The sequence below is a fragment of the Pempheris klunzingeri genome, chromosome 6, assembly GCF_042242105.1.
Source record: "Pempheris klunzingeri isolate RE-2024b chromosome 6, fPemKlu1.hap1, whole genome shotgun sequence".
Classification (NCBI taxonomy): domain Eukaryota; kingdom Metazoa; phylum Chordata; class Actinopteri; order Acropomatiformes; family Pempheridae; genus Pempheris; species Pempheris klunzingeri.
In genome coordinates, this window is record NC_092017.1 from 20245308 (window position 1) to 20267565 (window position 22258).

The window sequence follows — 22258 nt, forward strand, 5'->3', positions numbered from 1 at the left end:
TCTTACTTTTGTGATTATTTCACATACGTTACATTTCAAAAGTAACTGGTGCTCTAAATAAAATCATCCTGCTCAAGTGGACGTTGTTTGCTGAAGAAGGCGTTAGTTAATCGCACTAATTCCATCAAGTCTGGTGATTCAAACTGGCAGCCACAGAGTCACAGGCCCACATCTTCATTCCCTTCATCACTCCTTAAAAATCGGTACCAAGTGCAGGATTATGAAAGTGACTAGAGTTCTACTGGTTAAGACTGAAAGCTGATAGTTGCTACAGAAACAAACACCTTTCACAAAAGCAACTACAAAGATGTGAATGTCTACTATTTTCACCTTTATTGGGTTGGCAGCAACAACAAAACCATAGCCTTTGACAAAATTTCAAAATAAAAAAATAGATACTGTGTAATTTAACACACTCTGCCTCCTACTCAAAACATCAGCAGCCTAGTTGATTGAACACAAGTGGGTGCGCCATACATTTGTCAGAATTTGTCTGATTTTTTGGCTGTACAGCAGATTAAAAAACAGATACACGTACTTTATATACAGTATACTAATATACAGTATGTTGTGTAAAGGTTTAAACATAATTTAATAAATAAATACATATCATCCTTTAATTAAACTCTTTATACTAAAAGCCCCAATAAATGCACTTGAAATAAGACGACAGTTTTGTTTTTCTACCACTTCAGTTTGGTCAGTGTAATACAGACACATATAAACAGTTGATTTTTTAAATATTCAGTCAGTGGCTCTTGGATATTGAAACCTTGAGCCAAGACACGCATTTCACATAACCCGCTACAAAAAAAGCCCACCAAAGGAATGAATATTCGTGCAACTTCTGATCAAATACTGTAATCTCCACTTGAATGGAATATTCCAACTTTTACATTATATGGTTACAACTGATCTATTTTATTTTAGGTTATTACAGAGTTTAGCTTTCTCTTGTCTTATATGTTTTGTTGTTTGTCACCACATTGTGAAGATAACACAGCACTAATTCAGATTCTATAGTTTTTTTTTCTACTAGCCCACTGCACTATGCTCCAGAGGAGCACCAAAAACACAAGCTATCAAAAAATATGTTATTGTAAGTCTAGTATTCAACACGGCTATGCTGTGGTTCCCTACTGTTATTCCTCATATATGCCAGGTCATATGGCTATAAAAGGGAATTCACAAGACTCAGACAAATCTGCTGTCTCCTCTTATCTTACAGATATGATGTAGACATCAGACTGATAACATGTACCCACTTGAAGGCAGAAGTCAGATTGACTGTGAAAAATGAATGACTTGACCCAGTCTAGGTTCATGTGGAAATCCCTCTGAACTTATAAAGTCGCAGAAAACTAAATCCAATGACAATGTACCTTCAGATGTGTACATGGTCACAATGTAGCTGAACAATGTTTTTAGAAAGTGCAGCATGTCCATGTAACAACAATTACTTCTCAACATCTTTTTTTCACTTTTCCTACAAAATACATCTTTAGGCACGTATACAGAACAATCTGTAATGCATTAAAGCTGCATAAAGCAATATATTTTTTTTATCCTAACACTGAATCAAATAATTCCTGATCATGTTATAGGGTGAAGAATCAACACCCCACCGCTGCTTTTATCTCACTGATTTGGTTATGTTAGTTGTCTGAACCAACAAAACCAAAACAATGCCGGCACATAAAGTATAAACCATGGGCAGCCACTCCCAGTACATGATTATTTCAAGTCGACTGTAGGCTACCGGCCTCATGCGTAACTGCAGAGAGCCGAAGTAAACGAGTGCCCGATAAGAAAAGTAGAGCAAGTAGAGAACCCATAATAAACATATATTTTTCTGATTTTGATTTACCAAACCTTGGCTTAAAAACAATATTGTACTTACATTCATCAGGTGGCCAGAAAGACCCTGGAATGAAATGCTCACATAGTTCTGTAACTGCTGGATGTGTAAGTAGCAAATTGCTTGCCAACATGCCACTAAAATATAATAGGCTAAAGGCTTATTATATTTGAGTCTTTCTGCCCGTAGTAGTCAAAAATCACTTCATGCAGCTTTAAAATGAGGAATGACTTACACAGGGTACTGTTAAGCAGCAAAAAATGCAGGTACAATATCAAGGGGCTCGGTCTGCTGTGTCAATTGGTTTCTAGCATGGACAAATATACACTATAAGCAAGGCCTAAACCACAGATGACACTACGACATGAGCAAATAGGGGGACTCAGTATAAGTCATTGGCTATAGTACGTGGCTGTATTCATATGAAATGAATTATGCTTTGACACTGATCCAGTGATCAAGGAATGTACTAGGTAAATCGACTGGAATGACTATACTACTGTGCTGTAGCAAAGGATAGAATAACAACCAAAGGCTGTCTGTAGGTTGATTTAACAACACACATCATCTGCACTTTGTATATCAAAAGCCCCAGACTGGGGAACAGTCTTCAGATTTTATCAAGCTGGAATGTGGACATTAAGATAACAAAAGAATTATAATCTTTGAGCAGGATGGAGTCCACTACACATCTCCAATAACAATCAATTTCTAACACATACTGTATACTTTGCCCTTCTCAGCAAAGTCATCTGTTGCTTGGGCACCATTAAAAAGATAATGAAAATTCAATGAGCCCAGTAACCAATTTAATGTTATTTTTTCCCATAAATTTACAGTGCGATTCCCTATTAGATTTGACCCTGTAAGAAGCGCACAATAAGTTAATTCATAATTGCACTGAGAGATCTGTAGGACCTGTAGTTTGAGGACAGTACATTTTCATGTTTCTCAGCCATAGAATTGGTACCAGTGAGACAAATTAAAAATAACGAGGACTGTCCGGCCAGTAGTTTAACAAACTACCTCAAGATAAGCTACTGATAGCCTTAAACCTTTATCACAACAAAGCATGTAATTTCAGATCAGTTAAGTTTTAACCTCACGGCGAACTCCAGACAGATCAGGTGACATTAACCTGAGATCCTGTCCACTGCTGCTGGGAAATAAAATCCACTACAATCTTTAACAAAGATGACTGTGTCACTGATGCAATCTTTGGGTCTGCACTGCCACTACTATCATTTTTCTTTCCTATTAGTGACCCAGCCACGTTTGAGTGTGGGTGAAAAGCAACTACCAGGAGGTGAATCTAAAAATAATGACATCATGAATTCCCTTAATTTAAAGAACTTTGTTTCTAAAAGTAAATGTTAGAAATGAACTCCCATTCGCAATATAAATGACAGTATGAAATTTATAATTACATTATGGTGTTTCATTTAGCCAATTCTGTTGGTTCACTATCCAGTTTACATGGCCCACCATATATAGAGAAGAGGTTATTTGCTGGTTGGACATGGCTGTCATGAGCGCTCATGCATCAAACAGTTAGCAAAATACTCATAACAGCCATATCAGGGATGCCACGCCAATCGTGGGAATCCTGGCACTGATGGGCTAAAACACAAGGGTGGACCTTGGGGGGAAAAAAACAACAACTCTGTGCTGGGTAGTTATACGCCATGAGCATCAATATAGATGCCTTAGTGTCAACCTGACGCATCCTTTGTCTGAAGGTGCTTTTCAGTAGGGGTGCACTGACCATAATCAGGTAATATTCAAATTGGTGAACAATAGAGGCGGCATGTCATCTGTGGAAAATTGGATCCAGGTCACAGTAGTGCAGTAGGCAATGTGTTAAATGTGTTGGCCGTCTACATTATAGATAAGTAACCATGTGAAGTCTAGTGAAAACAGTGTGGATTTAAAGGTTTCAACACTCCTCTAACAAGTTTTATAATTCTTGGCTTAATGCTGTGATGTAGAAGTATGTTTTAGCTATCTATACACTGCTATATTGGAGGTTTACTGTTTAATTATGTACCATGCCTTGCAGAAGGTCTGAGTAAACAACTTTATCCAAATTCCAGCCAATCACTCTGTTAATTGGAAAAAAATGAACACCAGACCAGTAAATCAGCAAGTAATTTTTTGCACCTCTCTCGTTCACCTGCCCACATCATTTCACAGACTCAATACAAAATACTACACACACAGAAATGGACAGCTCACTTTCCTCTAGAAAACAGTCAAGGCCCTACGCCATCCGTTATTCATCAGCAGCATAATGGCTGTGGTCATTGTGACTGTGTGTGTTTATACAGTTAAAATGTCCATAGTAAATATCCATTTAAAACCATTAAGCAGGTTTGTGAGCACAAGTAGGTGTAAGTTATCTTGTTTCTGCTAATGACAGTCATAGAAAATACAGAGACATCAAATATAAGGTTGATCCATTTCATAACCACTAAAAAAGTTTAACAGGCATGAAATAGCGTGGTCACATTTGATGTCTGAGGAAATATCTGTGAATCTTTTAGTTTTCAGTTTTGTCTTCCTACCATGTCTGACTTGGCTGATAACACACAGTGAGATGTAAAGGTTAAGAAAGCCACGGGGAGACTATGCAATCCACAGCTAAGTCACATACTATAGAATAAAAGACGTCACAGAGCACACATCTCATTAAATCCCTCTGTTTAGACACTGGACCCATCTTCTGTAAAAGCTTGTAATGCAATAAACCACGGTTTATTGGGACAGGACAACCTCACTTTTGTCAGCTTACAGGCTGATACAACAGAAACCAAACAGAAATCTCTGTTTCTGTTTGGTTTTTAAGCCCTGCCAGTTTAACTGAAAATAAACTAGCTGCTAAGCTTGTTAAAATTCACGTTTCCCATTCGAAGATTCGGGGAGTATCCTCATCCCCGAAAAGTCATCGCTTCAGATGGAGCATGAGTTTGCCCTCTTCCTTGGTTTAGGCTCCCCAAAGTCCCTGTCATCTGCTGCACAGTGGCTGAACGAGCAAATCGTCTGTGAGAGTCTACGCATGCCCAGGCGGAACACACTGTTAGACAGGCTGTAAATGACACAGTTGCAAAAACTGTTGCTAATAGCCAGCCAGGTGGTAATGAAGGAGAGGGCAGGGCTATCCAACACATGGGAGCTCTCTAGCAGGAAGTAAATTATGTAGGGGAGCCAAAGCATATAGAAAACACTGGTGATGCGGAAGAGCACCATCGCATAGCGTCGATCTGGTCCATGCCCTCCGTGATGTCCACCGCCACCCCCCTCACCAGCCTCCATCTCCTGGCTGGGGAATCGTGCCCGCCGTTCACTGATTTCCCTGTTGTGCTGCTGGCAAATGCGAAAGATATGGTAATACGTAAAACAAACCACAAGTGCAGCAGGTGCATAGAGCAAGCACACCACAAAGCCTGTAAAAAGGGCAGAGGTGGGCCAAGAGTGAGCGCACCACTCAAAAATATCCCCATGATAGCCTGGCTTACCCCAACCAAAGAAGGAGGGCAGGAAAACCAGGCTAGAGTAGACCCAGATGATGGTGATGCAGCCTCGTAGCCGGCATGGTGTCACCAGCTGGTTGTAAGATAGTGGTTTTGTTATGGCCAGGTAGCGGTCCACACTGATACAAGCCAAGCAGGCCATTGAAACGCTCTTCAGAACAGAGATGACATAGCTGAAGACCTGGCACGTGATGGGCTCCTGGACACCTGCTGGGTAGTGGAGCAGAGACAGGGTGGGTACCAGGCAGCTAAGTCCCACCAGCAGGTCAGCGTAGGCCATGGTTTGGATAAAGTAGCTGGTGGTGTAGTGGTGTAGAAGAGGGGCGCAGTGGAACACAAAGATCACCGTCAGGTTCCCTGCAATTATAAGCACTGTCAGAAGTACAATGACAGCAGTCTCCAGGACGCAAGCCTCTAGGCCTTCGTTCAGCCCCCAGCCCAGTGGACAAGAGTGGTTGGAGGTCCTGCCAGGAAAGAAGTCTCCATGGCTGCTGTTGGCAGTGAGCAACGGGTCAGTTGTCAGTTCAGACTGGTTCATTGTTCTGGGTGCTATCCAGGTGGGTCAGGTTTGTGGTGTGCCACCCATAAGGCAGCTGGTCTGAAACTGGAGAACTGCCTGCCCCCCACCCGCTCTACACCGGGTGTCTGCAGCCTCCCTCAGTTAATGGAGCTCAATACTCTCTCTAGCACACTCTCTCTTTCACCTTACTCTCACATAGCTGGATCTCAATCAAATGTACACTGACTGGAGGAAAATCAATACTGCCTCTGGGAGGGTAGAACAACCCGTTTAGCTCTCCTTTTCCAATCACTCATGGTTAGCGAAAGTAGTGGGTGAGTAACAGTCAGGAGTAGAGAGAAAAAAAAAATCCGTATTCCTTCAGTAAACCTAAAGCAGGGTAGCATTAGTGCTGTGACCAGCATCTATCCCAAAGGCGAATTTCCCTGCTGCTTTGCCTGCCAGTCTGTGGCCTCATCTCCTGATTCTAATGAGGGTTGCCACCAGGGGGCTGAGGGCATAAGCTGTCCTCACAAGGGCAGAGAGCACAGAAGATGCAAGTGAGGACACCATATAAAGAGGTTAAAGCATGAAGCAAAGCACAGTACTCTTCTCTCTTGACAGATCCTCAGAGGTGTCCAAATATGTAAGCAGCATATGGCTCCTATTTCACACCTAGAGATCGGATTAAAGAGTAGTTACCTACATTTCAGGCAACCATTGATTAGGGGGAAAAAGGCTCCCTAAGGGTCTCTCTTGATGTATACCAAAGTCTGGAGAACAAAATTACATCCATCTCTGTGAATCAAGCCTTCAATTCAATCCAAAGTTTCACTGGGTGCTAGTGTGTTTACGATGTAACTGCAGGCTTCCCTTATTTTGGTGGTCCTCTGGTCAGTGTCTGGAGCCCATGTATGCCCAGCTATTGTTTGAATCAAAACACAGACACAGGCTAGAACAACACGGGGATCTCCGCAGGAGATAATGTCACAGCTCTCTCAGCACACATGGCGCTGGGGGAAAAATGTGTTTACAAGGCATCCCTAGGCAGAATGAGGTAAAAACCAAGTGCGTCAAAATGTCTGGATGAGCTCTGCCATTAAAGTGATTTAAACTTGAAATCCAAATGTGCAAACTTGCCTCTCAGTCTTCTGGACTGCAAGTTGCGAAAGACAAACAAACGTAAAAGTCCAGTTGCTGATGAAAGTGTTGAATGTCAGACTCTGCAGGCAGGTGGAAGGATTCTCCTGGAGCAACGAGAGGCCAGCTGAATAACTCAGTGCTCCACTCACTTCAGCTCCTCAGCAATCCTGTGGCAGACACTTGCAGAGAGGGGTGTGGGATCACTCGGCAACCCGCTTATTCATCCCATAAACTTGTTACTTGCATTTTTGCTGTGGCATTCTGAAGCTTTAGCAGGGGAGGCTTAGCACCTTTTCCTCAAGTGCTTATTGCAACAACAGATTTTCTAACTTGCCTTAGTCCTTTGAAGTATGTGCTGTGTTTAGTTGTAAAGGTATGGGGTCCTACAACTCCGCTCTCAGTATGTCTGTCGCACTGAACAAAACACTGGCAGCGCAACAAAAGGGGAATCCACTCTAGCAACATAAAGAAAAGACCAAGTCCCAGTCGGAGTCCCAGTTTTGAGCACTATCCTCTGCAAACGTCCCCCTTTTAATTCCGTTTAACAGGACAACACACGTTTTTAATGATGAAAATCCTTAGATCCTGGCACACAGAGAGAGATGAATGCAATGCACCTGTCAAAAGCAGCAAGTAAAAAGCAAGAAAAAAAAAAGATGACTGCGCTGATGGAAATGAGTTAAATCTGCAGCGAGGGAAGCGAGGGGACGAAGAGTCCCTCAGCCCTGGTGCAGTGAGAAGGAGAGATGCTGTGACTGGCTAACACTTCCCTCCCTCCCTCTCCACACAATCCCTCTAGCTTGCACACTCAATCTCTCTCTCTTTCCACACACACACACACACACACACACACCCTCCCTCTTTCTAGCTCTCTCTCCCTTAGCTTCTCACTCATTGCCCCGCCTCCTTCCATCCCAGCTGCACCTGAGGCTCCTTGCCACATTATTCTGTCTCTCACACTGGTTTTCTCCCAGAGGTAAATTTGGATACATTTCCTATTTACATATTACTTATCTCTTACAGTCTGTTTTGTATTAACTAACCCCTCCTTCTCTCCTCCACTTTCTTCTTTCCCTGTATTAGTCCCACCTCTTCCTCTCTCAGTCTAACCCATGCATCTATCTTGCCCCATTGTGTTTAATAAAATCAGGCCTATTTCACTCATGCATGAAAACAACCAACATCATTAGAAATATAATGTGAGATAAAATACCATAGTGAAAAACAGCAAAATGCCCATTTAATGAGTTACTTATTACAGCCATCTTAGTGTGGCAAACATAGTCAACATCCTCAGCTTGTCACTTTCTTAAATAATATAAATGTAGTATTATTATCATCATCATTATCATTATTACTATTACTATTATTAGTTTTATATACATTCCCATAAATTGTTTCCGATGATGACACTCAACCTCCATAATCCCATGGATCATATTGGATGGCTAATCCTAGTAAAATAAGACTACTCCCTTATCCAGCCAGGCTCCAGATTCTTCTGGATATTTTATTCTTTATTTAACCAACAGCTTAGCACCGTTATGCCTGCCCCTTAGTTACAGTTGCCCAGCATTTCGGCCAGTTGGGAGCATCCTCTGGCCAGCAGATGATAAAGGGGATCAAGTGACAGCAAAGTGGCTAAACAGAAGAGTGGATGGAAAGAACCTGCCAAGCACTGTGGCTGGGCAGGGGAATCTTGCAAAAAAAAAAAGATAATTCAGCACAACTTTGTTAACATCATTATCTTTTGTATTTTAACTATTGGAGCCTATTGGAGGAGATGAGGAGTGGCTGGTTGCAAGTTGGATGGAATATGGCTATTGTAGAAAACAACCCTGCACCTGGTCTCTTCCAGTAAGAGTAGAGAGCTTTGATTGCTTGGAACAAAAATAAGCAAATGTATGAAAAGAGAAAAACAATGACAAAACTTAAACCAATCACACTTGAGGAAGGGTTTTACACTATGTAGACTCAAACAACATCAAGCAGAAGGAAATATTTGATGGCTGAGGTCAATGAGGGATCACTACATGTAAGGTTGCACTCTGAAATCCTTCATGGAAAAAAATAGACATCTTTTGGGCTACAAAATAAACTAGCAGCAGATGGACAGAGGAAAACATGATACTATTCACCTGAAGTATGAAAACGTGTCTAATTTAACTAATCTAAATAGAAAAGTGTTGTCAAATCCACACAATAAGTCACATTTCAAACCAGCAGAGCAAAACCAAATAAACTATCTGAAGAACAGCAAGGGAATAGGCTTTTGGGGGGAAGAGCCATTCACACACTATGGCTGAACCTAGGCCGAAAGAGTGTCCTTGAGGAAGATGTAATACGATGTAAAAATATTATACAGAAAGGATGGCATGCAGCCAGTCCAATTTTTTGACACACCACCTGTTTATGACAAAGCATCGAAGCCTATGAAAGTGCCTTACACAGACTGGTTGACTTTAAATATGGCCGCAATAACCACTGGAATTAAACTTAAAAGAGCGACTAGTTGCATCATCGTTATTTCACAAACAATATTCTTTACGATGTGTATCTGCTGTTCAGGCAACATAGCTATAAAAGGGAAACATTTTATCAATATCTACAATACAAAATACTTAGAGATTTAGATTTCTGTTTTTTGCTCATAGTTTTTCCATTTCAACAAGCATTAAATTGCAAAACACTTGTCTCTAATTTTTGAATAATGTTACATCATAATTTTACTGTCTGTATCACTTGTCTCATGTCTGTAGTACTGCCTCAATTTACTGCTCCTGTAAATATAATGAATATTACTATATTGACAAATGATTCCTAATTCAGTTCATGATTTTCAAAATCAAATCACCAACTTCCATATACCACCATATTGAACTTTGAGTTAGAAGTTGTGAAGTGAGGTAGTGAAAATGTAAAGCACACAAACATAAAATATGTATGGTGATAGTACTTGATCAGTTATTACAATTTGATCATTACTGTATCATGACAGAAAAGGCAATTCAGACACCAATGGAAGCCGATATGCTTGAGGCTATTTGTCTGGTAACACATTTTATGAGGTCAAAAATAGAGAATATTCCACTTAAATAAAGTGGAATGTCCCTTTAAGATTTAATAGGCTACATATCATACAATGTGATTGTGAACTGGAGCACAAGTAAGTCTGTCATGCATAAGGACGGCTCTTTAATTGCCATGGAGACCAAATTTTCTTCAGCACCTATGTTGGTTAATTCGGTCATTCAAAAGAAACAGTGTGACGGAAAGACAAAAAGAAGAGCCAGAGAGAGAGAGAAGCTAAAAATAAAAAGAGACAAAGTGAAGACTAAAAAAGTTCATGTAGACACCATGGAAGGAGCCAGTCAATGGAGGTCTCTCAGCACAGTGCTCTTTACCTTTGGAGGTGGACACTGATGAAAAACACGACCAGAAGGCCACCGTTAATAATTCATTCTGCTCCAAAACAAAGCCAGCGGGGCCACTTGGAAACAAAGGTGGAAGCTGATTCACCGTTCACTGCTTCCTAGTGCCCCACCCTCCTCCACCCCTGGGCTCCTGCTGATTCCGGTCTCAACAGCAATGTGTTTCTTAAGCAGGGAGTTTACATCTACATTGCAGGTGTAGGCTTATCCACACCAACTTTCAGTATAGTAAGTAACGAGGTAGGGGGTTCAACATTTGTTCAAGGACACTTTACCAGGACAAGCAAGTAAGTAACTGGGTGAGTAAAGTTTATATATGCAGCACCTTTGTAGAGAAAGCAATCAACAAAATCAATCAATAAAAAGATCTGACAAACTTCACACTTCAAGGATATCACAAAAATACCAAGGTCCGTCTGTACAACTTTCAGATTCGGTTACAAGCCCACATTGCTGACCTAATGTCTACAGAAAGGTTATTACAGAATCTGGTGGCACGTACAAGCTAACAGTGAGACATGACAGTATGAGGTGAAATGAAATGAAGCAGGTGCTGTTGACAACAGATGAGTGGAGTAAATATATAAATATGTTAAATAATGCACAAGTGAAGCAGTCAGAGATATTACTGTATATAATGAGTCTTTGTTCAATGATCCAAATGACCACCGTCTGTCTACTGTCACATCAACGGTAATTTTTATTGCCAAATTGTGTCTCAAGTCACTCCAGAATTTATAAGACAAAGTATACTACCCTCGCCCAGGGAGCTTGTAAACTCACCACTTTGCCTTGATGTGATCAGATTGCAATGACAAAACACAAGTAATCTTCAAATCTTGGGAAGGAACAGGAGGCCTCCAGGGCTTTCCATGTCCGCTTCTTGTGTTTTGTTCACATCTGTTAAGCTGTCTTTTTTCAAGACCACCATCTAGTGGTACTTTTGTTTTGGTCAATAACTGTGGATGAAGGAACAGGTACAAATATTGCCTACCAAGCCGAGGCACAGAGTGGCAAATGGCATTCTTGATTGATACGGGATAATGATGAGCTTTTTGTTGCTATGATACTTTGAATTTGGGGGTTGCTCATTCTTACTTCCAATTTTATTTTTTTTCATTGGGAAGATAACAAATTGGGGCACCAGGATGGCATGCAATGGCAAAGGGGCCAATACCTTCAGTATGCATCTTTTGCTCCAAGTACTATTAGTTTGTCTCCACTGACTTCTGAGGCATTTTACTCTATGAATGACGTGCTTCAGCTTCCAATTGCTGGTGGTTCACAAATTGTTTGCTGTGAGTTTGGTTATTAAGGAGTTTCAGGTCATTTAAGTTGCCCGAGGGGTAAAATCTAAATGTAGTTGCTTCCGCAGCTCAGATCACTGACAACCTTCTTGTCCAAGAGTCTGGGGGTTGGGATATGGAGGGATAGGTGGTTAGTGGGGCAGATTAGAGGTGGTTCACTGCCTTGATACAAACATTCAGCAAGCACCACCAATGGACCAACACTAAACCAGCTTAGCAGGCAGAAGCCAGTATTTATATTTATCAACAGTGGGCCAAGCTTTGTCTGGATTCAGTTCCCAGGTTGAAGGCACTGAATACGAAGAATCTGAAGCACTGACAACATTAGTAGTCACTGCCTTTAGTGCAGCATGCCTTACTTTGCTGTCATGAAAACTGTAGCAGAAATTGAGATGTCAAAGACTGACACCATTTGCGAAAAAATCAAATCCTGGTATAACAATTTAAACAGTCCAGTCAAAGTCAACTTACTTGTGTGCAGCCAATGAGAAGTTAGTCTTGTAATGCACCTATACATTTGTAAAATAAATGACAGAAAATAAGCAGGATGCTGTAATTGTAATTTTGTCCACATTGTATTACTAGTTACTATAAATAGAACTATATAAAGCGCACACAGTGGGAAGGTGAAAATGTCAAATATAAAGACAGGAGTTAGCTCACAGCATGTGAAAACCAAAGTAACAGCTGTTATTATCACATTTCACATGACAGCAATTTATGTTCAACATACTTGATAGAAAAAATGTCTCTACCACATTCACCTCCAGCACAGTGTCACAATGTATATTGCATACACTGGGACTGCTGGAGTTGAATGGTAAAGAGAGGCTAAAGGTCAAAGAGAGGGCGCCTACTGAAATCACCATCCATCATCTTCATTTAATCTCACACCACATGGCGGTAAAGACCCGTCTGACCGCTCAGGTTGACATATTTATATTCATTATTCTGTAGCTCCTATTGTCCTTGCACCATGTAGGTCAGAATGTAATGTGCATCCCTTCTGTCATCTGTAAAGGCTGAATGTAAACAGTAAGTCGCTTTAAATTGATTTTGTTTGTCAAAGAAAACGATTTTTTAAAATAAATGTAATTGTATAAAATGCAGGTCATAGCTCATTTTTCATTTGCATTTTAACACCGCTAACACAAAAGCAATATTTGGTTAAAAAAATGAAATGCTCAGTCTGCTAGTTGCCTGTTGTCCTGTATTATGTATGTGTTGCTACAGTTTGTTTCAGTATTTCACAGTATTCACTACTATGTTGTTGATTATTCTAAACGTCTCTTGTTTTTTTCAAAAGCACACTAGCTCTAAGATTTTTCTTGTTTAAACTGCAAACGGATCACATTACTCCTATATCCTTTCTGGACAAATCCTGTCTAAAATTTACTCAAGACTTGGATGAAAAGATTCTTGTATATTTATTGAATAAGAGGATACAAGCTGGTGCGATTCTGCAGTGGAGAGGAGGAAGTAGCAGAGTGCTACTCTAGCTGTGAGGTTACAGTCGGTATGAGGACTGAGACTTGGAAGTGTTGTGACCAGAGAAGACGCTGTAGGCTGGATCTCCTTAATCCGAGCTGTCATATCAGTGTCAGCATGGCTACGAGGCTATGCTAATACACACATAGTAGATACAGTCACTACTGTATGGCATCTGTAACAAAACACCCCTATTCATAAAATTGTTATCGCCACATCTACAACACTGCATGTTAATTTCCATATACACAAGAGATTCTACATTACATGAAATGCACCGTTTCAACTACTTATAGTGCACATACAGTCTTGTGCCATAAATACTGCCTAACAGTTGTTTTCCATAAATCAAAATTAGACTAAAGGAATGACAGATCTGATTTTTGTTTTTCCTTTTCCACATATTGATTTTTCTGAAGCTGTGGAAGAAAGGCGGCGTGTCCTTTTGTGGTGCTTACTGGGTTTCTGCTGTGGATATGTGAATGGGAGCTGAAGGGCTGCATTATGGAGACACACACACAGAGCTGGGATGGGAGGGGTGCTGTGAATAGACCTATATTGTAAGGAAGGGAGAATGGAAGTGGTGTTGCTTGGCTGTGTTGTGGCCATGCAGTGCAGCTGGTCCCTACAGATACTATGAAGCAGGATGGGATAGCGGTGCGTGTGTGCGTGTGTGCGTGTGTGCGTGTGTGCGTGTGTGTGTGTGTATCTTTGTATGAGAGACTGTGATTGACAAGACTTTAGACCCTCAAGGGGTTTTTCTTCACCCATGAATGATGGGAAAGCTCAAACTAGTGACAGGACACACACAGCCAGAGGAATTATGTTTATGTATGTGCATAATGTGCGTCTCTCCATACATGCATACTGTATTTTCAGCTAAGAGTGAAAACCTTGTATCTTTGAAGACCCAGCTTTAGTGTTGATCACACTGCATGTTTTTCAACTGTATCAATGGATTCTGAAAGGATTTCAGAGGTCCACGAGGTCCGGCAGAGGCACAAACATCACCAAAGTTGGAGTTTTGTCCTTCAATAGTGATATGCATATGAATGTATACTACTACTGTATATACTACTGAATATACAATCAAATTACTCACATTTTAGACATTAACAGAAAACAAAATCCCAACAATATATTAGAAAAGAAATGATAGAACTACTTTCCTGTCATTGTATTAAAAAAAACACATGGTTTTGTGTGCTGTGGTCAATCTAAACCATAGGATTTTCAGTGACTCTAATCAAAAGAGAAACAAGAATAGTCCTTGCGAGTCCCAATATGCTCTGCACTCTCACACTCGACTCCAAAACACCTCTCCAGCGCACTAGATGGTAGAGCTGCCCAGCTTTTATTCGAAATTTGAACTACTGCATGTGTACACAATGTACTGTAGTGACTGCAGTGGTTGCCAGAATGGTTGAAAAAACAGTAGGTGAAATTTGGTGTGAGTGTATTCATACATAGCTGCCCACAAACCCAGGTACCAATTATCCAAACATCAAATACCTGAACCAAGGCAGAAGTTAAGAGACAATGGCGAAAGGAGACACAGAATTGTCACGGTGACAATTTCAAGCTGAGAGAAGTCCATAGACCCTCACAGTTACCATGGCAGCCTATCTTATGTACATTGTACTCCATGCATCTGTATGTGGGTTATCAGGCGTGGGTGTGTGATTATCCCAGCCAGGCTGAATGGCTGATGCTACCTTTGATTGTGTACCGACGTTAAATGTCACCACTAAGCTGACGCCTGTCTTAATGATACAGCGTCTCATAGCCCTGGTCTGATAGACCTGGTCTTGCAAAGAATTAAACTGAGCTGGTTTCAGTCATGGGTGGGGATTCCTGCAAAGTTCACAAAAGAAATATAAAATTTTAGAAATCAATAAAAGGGATTTATGCAGAAAAATACAAATAAATAAAACTATTCCTGTAAAGTGACATTGGATCGACTGCATCTCCAGCTAAATAGCTAGAAACATATGCATCAATCCAGGCAGTAGTGATACAATATGAAGATTTTGGATCAGTATCTAGCCCGTATCTAGTCTAGATATATGCGCCACCCAGTGCTATACGTTAGCATAAATTCTCTTATCATGCTCACTGGTATACATTTGTTTAGCCAGGGAGAAGGGGGTGGGATATTGTACAAAAGCATTGAGAAGCAAAATTAAAAAGACTTTCAGTTTCATACAGTATGAGGCTCCTTATGACCTGTTGTGGTAAAACCGGTTGTCCAAGCTTCTGATTATAACTGTCATACCTGTGAAGAGATGCTGACCTCTGTTAACACACTGGCTGAGCTGTGATTGAGATTGGTCTTTGGAAAAGGCAGGTCTGGAAATAGCTGGCTGAGCTTTTTTAAGCTGTGGGTTCAAGCGAGGCAGCACACCTTCAGCTTGTTCAGCTCTAGGGAGACGAAAAGGTTGTTCAAATGTCACAAGCAACCCCCCCAACCCAGACCCCAAACACAGTGCTGCTCCAGCTAAGAAAGAAGTTATTTGTGAATGTCTCAGATGCCCTAAGGCCATGGTGTGTGTGACAGAGTGTGTATTTGTGACTCTGTGTGTGATGACTGTAAATGAGCGCAGTACAACACTGAACATGACACTTGCGATCTATGATATCAAGCTAGACGGCCACAGGCCACATGCTGCTAAATGCTCTGCAAGTTAGTCCAACCCAGTGATTCTCACCTTGGGAACGGACCCCTCAAGAGATCACAGGATCACTTTGAAGGCTAAAAACACACATACTTTTATGAGTATTTATGAGGTCCAAAAATAATGCACGCAAAAGTTACGCAAAAATATTCTTCCCAATGGGAAATTAACTACTGTACCTCAGAAACTCTGCTCTTGACCAACTAGCCTGGATGCAGCACATTATAAGTAGGTAACACCTGATATTAAGTATCCCCAAGTAAAATCAACCATCCATCTACTGGAGTCTAAATTCATTGGTAAATGAATTAATTAGTACACATAGGATTTGTACTGAAAAAATAAAAACTTGTCTGTGCACAAACAGAATACAGACCTAAGACAGTTTTCATAGGTGATGCTGCAACTTTCTTTAGTTCTATCTAATTCTTTTTTGCTGTGTCACTGGGACCTTTGAAGCAATGATGTTTGGGAGCAGCTACAAGAAAAAAAGGTTGCCAGTTTTATGCACCGATAATCTATCCATCCATTGTCTACACCGCTTATCCTTAAGGGTCGCAGGGGGTCTGGAGCCAAATCTAGCTGACATTGGCTGAGAGCTCTTCTTTCACCTTTATGGGCAAATTCGTTCATAACAGTTTTTTTTTTTTTTTTTAATGAATCTACAACTCAAATGATGATTAAAATCAGTTCAATCACCAGGCACAGCCAAAAAACAGAAATCTGTTTTAGTGATGTAGGTTTAGGACTAGGACTAAACCACACATGGCTTAAGACACATTGGCTGTGGGTCACTAACAGAACACCTGTCCAGAACTCCTGTGATACACAGCGCTGATTTACGACAGTGATACCCACTTCCATAAGGGCGACAGTCCAATTACTTAAAATTCAATCAGCATTAATGTCGTCACTGAGCCCAGACAACAGACATTAATAAGCTCCACATCGCCCTCGCTGTTGCTGTCATTTGCTTCTCTTCCCACTTTCCCTGCCTCCTCCATCTTCCCTCAGTTCCATTCATTTGGTGCAGCTATTAATAGCCCGGCCACCCGCCTATCAATACCATCACTACTCCAGCAAGACAGAGGATGTGGGCATGGCCCAGCCAGTGGAATGAGAATAAATGAGCTGAACCACAGAAGCTTGTTGTTATGTAAGAGAGACAGAGAGGGACAAAGAGGGAGAGAGAGAGACAGAGAGAGACAGAGAGGGACAGAGAGGGACAGAGAGGGAGAGAGAGAGAGAGAGAGAGAGAGAGAGAAAGACAGGCACAGACAGAAAGACAAACAGAGGCAGGAGGCAGGGATAAAAAAAAAAAAAAAAACATGGCTCAAATGAAAGGAGGAGGTAGCACATAAAACAAAAAAAGTGAAGGACTAAGAGGGAAAAGAAAGACACCTTTGGAAAGAGAAAGAAAGAGAGGCAGACAGAGAGAGCAAGATAGAGAAATGGGACATAAAGAGCAAAAGACAAACTGTCCCAATTTAACAGATAAGGATGGTGAGAGAAACCAAAAGATTTAGAAAGACAAAGAGAAATTTACACAGTAGGTGAAAGACAACTAAAAATATGTGACTGAGGAAAGAGAAATCTGCCAGCTCTCTTGACGTTTACACACATTCCTTTTCTCCAATTCTCCCCTCAGTGACAACAACCTTATATTTATGGGTGCACATTCCTGTCTCTCTCATTTTTCTTCTTTCCATCCATCCCCCCTCTCTCTGCTTATTGATTGAAGTAGGTAGTTTCACCCACTTCTGTGCAGCAAAGGAAAAGACTATTGTATTATCCATAAAAGCGAGGATCTCTGTCTGCTATGCGTGCTTATATCACCTCCTCCTACTGCTGCTGTATGGTCCAGTGGGGCTTTGTCACCCACTGGTTTACAAATCTTCCACTAGAAGTCCAAAGATGGGTCATAGACATGGGCTGCACAACTGCCTGATCACATATGGAAAATTAAGCTTTGCTAAGATCGACGCTTTGACCTTTAACTATGACATCATTACCACAGGTTGCCTATAATATTAATAAGGATGACTTGAGTTTGGTTCTGATTAACGTTGGTGTGTAAACAAGTAAACATGTTGGGGTGCAGTAAAGTGCTAAAATTACTTGTCTGTCACCAAAATTTGATTTCCCCACATGGGTCCAATTTTTATCAAAGTTGGTGCAGAATGACAGTTGCCAAAACTATCTGATCAGTGACAGGTATTTACTGAAATATGCTCTTGGTTCTTTCAGTGTAAATGAACTGGTATAAAAAAACAGATATAAAAGGCAACAATAAATCTTTCCTTCGGTCCAGACCAAATTAAACAAACTACAGATGTGAAAGCGACCTTCATCAGCAGCAGATCCAAATCCAATTTTCAGGCTAAGTGTGCACCTGTACGACAGCACCCTGAACTGCCTCGACCAAGCAGGACAACATTTACTACACCAAGTAAGTTACATGTGATCGGAGCCTCAAGAATACCCAGCAGTTAAATACTAAAGGTCCAAAAATTCACTTTGAATTCTTGCAAGCTCCTCGGGAGGCCAAAGGGCCAGCACAGGTAGTAATAGTCCTGAGACAGCAACACATGCATTTAAATGTCACAGCTAAATGAGAGTGTTCTCTTATAAGACACACGGTTCAGTGGAAAAGCTGTAATGATAACAGCTATATCAGTGATGTGTGTGGTATTCTCAGATATATTATAGTAGACACAATAAGGAAAAATATTTCCACAACATTTTCTTCATAGTGACATGATGTCATAGCCATTCACACTACTCATCTGGTGTCCAATGAAACACAACCAAGACTTGCCCTACACCCAAGAGAACCAATGGATTGTTCATTATTGTATGGTGTAGGGAAACATCCCCACACAAGAAAAAGCTTATAACAGTGTGTAAGGTTCACGTCTCCATAACTTAAGAAAAGTGCATGTAGAACCTGTGAACACTTCCATATTTTAAGTTTATATTGAGTCGTGAATACAGAGCAGAAGGAAAGACAACTAAACACATCGACCTGTTATGTCAAAGTAACTCTTAATTTTCTTGTTGCTAATCCTGAAACATGACAGCCAATGAAATCAATAATACCCTGTTGGTGTACCAGCCGTCAGATCGGGCTATGATGAAAAATTAAAAAAAAGAAGTTGGGAAATTGAAGTTCGATATAAGCACCTGCTTTTGCATGAGAGCAATCTGCAGACATGTGAATGTGTTTGTTTTTTTTTTCAAATCAGCTCACACACTTCACATAAAAAGTATGAGAATAAAGTAGACAGTAAATGGAACTTCTATAAGCAGCTGTCCCTCCCTGGTCTGTGTGTGTCTGTGTGCCTTTACCTTGGTGATGAGGATGCGGTAGTGCTCAAGCAGGTCGTGGTTGTCATGGCAACCTGCCAGCAGCTGCCAGACTTCAGCTCTGAGTGGCTCAGGAATGCCACTGCGAACCAATGAGGGCAAACCCTTCGGACGAGTGGACAGGTTCCCATGCCTGATACACACACACACACGCAGAAGTAATTTAACTTAATCCAATTCAGCCACTTAAAATATTAATTTGAAGTGTAGCTGGACAGATTTCATAATTGTTTGTTTCATTATATCCTTTGTGCGCAACGGTGACATTAGTGCAGTATGAAGACCAATCAAGTGCAGAGTTATATCCCTGCCACACTGAAGTATTCATGTTGCACATGAAACCGTTTTGTCTTAATGACAAACTAATAATTATAGTGTAATAAGATCAGTCTCACTATTCTACTCAGGTAGGAAGGGCTGAAAGGGCCGAGTACCCTATTCATACTGAGACACACATTTACAATGAAGGCTGTCCAGTACAACCACAGACTGCTGCTATAGGTCTTTTTTTCTACAACAGCAGCTCTAGGTTCACTGCCTCACTCAAATGCACTGACATTTCAGTATTAACTTAATTATTGAGTACAGTAGTCAGTTAAGAACAGACTGATTGCATTACTACCTTCAGAAATCATAGTAACGCCTTCCTCATTAAATACAATATTGAGCACGGTATTTAGCACAGTATTACTTTAACTACTAAACTAACAACAGAACCAAGTACAACGCTGTCGTGTATTAGAGCTGAGTTATGCTGCCATGCTGTAAGAGTTCTCCTACATGAGGAAATATCTTGCTTTTGAAAACACACCGTCAGCTCTTTTTAATGATGCTTGAAATCTCATCATAATGCATTTATTGAGGCCATATGAAAGCAATTTCCCGATAAACTACTTCATTTCGTTGTGCTGATGCAACAGCAGGAAAACAGACTGTGAAATCAAATAAGAAGCCAGAAACGTCTTTCATTAATTATGCCAGTGTCTGTACCTAAAGCTGTGTGCATCAATGCTGGTTGTGGTAAAAGTTGTTGTTGCATGATATAGCAGATACATTAATGGCTGTGCCGGAAGGAAACTCTTTTCCAAGCCAAAACAATCAAACTCAAATCCCAGTATGTAGGAGACAAGGTGGGCCAGATTCACCTTTCAGTATCAATGTGTTGAGTCACAGTGCTTTTGCTCAAAATGAAGAGCTAAAATCCATGTTTAATGGAATTTCCGATTATGACCCCTCTGGTATATTTACAGTACACTATTTGATGCTCCAGTTTCTGTTTCCTTTGCTGTATCTTATTAGAAGTTCCTGCTTCTGTGATTCATTCACAAGTTCCTTTTTAATAAATTCTTACTTTTATAAATCATTGTTCAATTTAAATTATTATGAATAAGGTGCATCTGCTTGTTGTAATACTGCTTGAACTTCTGTGCTTCATTTTTATTATAATGATTTTAAATACTGCTCTCTACAACAAATTGATTTATTTTAGATGTCTTGTGCAAATGTATTTAACATTTAATCAAAATACAACCATCCATTTATATACATTTCTATTATTCAATATTTCTGTCTATATTGTATCTCTGTATCCTGTACTCTCCTCCCTCCTTACCCCTGTTTCTACATCTCCCTGTCCAGGTTCAAACTGTCACCATATAATTTCATGAAAGTTTCAGACTGAATCTGAATTTCCAGTCTGTGTCTCCTCAGAAGCCGTACCATCTGTTGAGGATTCCTCCCCAAGACTCCAGGATTTTCTCAGGACAGTCTTTAGAAACATCTCCTGTCCCACTGGATATTTCGCTGTCGCTATCTGAAAGAAACACAAATACATCCAGATATTAACAGCCATTTGGAGCATAAAAGGATCATCCTTAATATCTCTAACCTTTGTCCACAAGAGAGTACAGCACTCTGACCAGCTCCCTGTCAACAAGGCCTTTAACATTGTCGAAAGCTGAATGTGTTGCGGACTTTGTGATTAAATGTTACACACAGTATTTAGTATGATCTGAAATATGTTTCATCACTTGTTCCAATACATTACATTTGTTCTGCTGATGTTTATAGTGTGTGTGTGTGTGTGTGTGTGTGTGTGTGTGTGTGTGCGCGTGCGTGCGTGCGTGCGTGCGTGTATCTATGTCAGGGATGTCTGAACTGTATTGCACATTTTAATATTGATGCCTCACACTCAAATGGAGGAAGGAGTGCCTGTGCATTGCCTACATTTTCCATTATTACTGTCCTTCTGTCTGGTGGTTCGTGAAGCAGACAAGAAGCAATCAGTACAGCATACCACTTGTATTTAGATGCAGAGGCACTAATTGACTGTCTGGCCTGCTCTGCTGCAAGAGAGATGAACTGCATAGACCACGCACTAGAACAAATACACACACAGCCCACACAGAGATTCACACGGGATGTCCAGTACATAAACTGATAACGTATACTTCATAAATGTTCATGTGTGTATGTATATATTACATAAAAACAAGTTTAGAAATGTATTACAGATGAGGAAACACGGTCACATATAAAATTGGATCGTTTGAGCGAGGCACACTGACACAGACACACACATACAGTCTCATGGCGCTGATGAAACATGACGTTGTGCCATGTTTGCCTAGAGTACATATAATGCTGAGACGGTGACGCACCCATGATTAGGATTTGCGCAGCTTTATTTTCCACAGAAATTTGGTGGGCACGAAAAAAGGAAAAAAAAGAAATTGCCAATCCACTTTGTCAAATCCACCCCCCCAATTCTAGCCTGTGAAATAGATTACTGTGATTATAAATAAATTAATCTCACTACGAATGTTTCTTATTTGCCCTGATCTTTAGAGGAAAAAAGGCTTGCCAGATTAAATTATGTCATGACATCCTGATGGCCTATATGTTAAATATACTGTGGGTGTTTCCATAATTTAAAAAATAAAGTGGAATACAACAAGATGC

The 22258-nt window shown here is 40.6% G+C and overlaps 2 protein-coding genes across 3 annotated transcripts in view; both read right to left on the reverse strand.

Moving 5' to 3' along the window:
• The window catches only part of rabgap1l (RAB GTPase activating protein 1-like), a 109871-nt gene that overhangs the window by 63967 nt on the left and 23646 nt on the right, over window positions 1–22258 (reverse strand). For both annotated transcript variants that reach the window (XM_070831586.1, XM_070831585.1), the window contains exons 12-13: window positions 21017–21110; window positions 19280–19430 (exon numbers count right to left, since the gene is read on the reverse strand). In XM_070831586.1, coding sequence (XP_070687687.1) covers window positions 19280–19430; window positions 21017–21110 — 245 coding nt within the window. The remainder of the gene's footprint in view (window positions 1–19279; window positions 19431–21016; window positions 21111–22258) is intronic.
• On the reverse strand, window positions 4808–5926 carry gpr52 (G protein-coupled receptor 52). Its single transcript, XM_070832860.1, has one exon. It carries the CDS (start codon window positions 5924–5926, stop codon window positions 4808–4810), a length of 1119 nt encoding a protein of 372 aa, XP_070688961.1.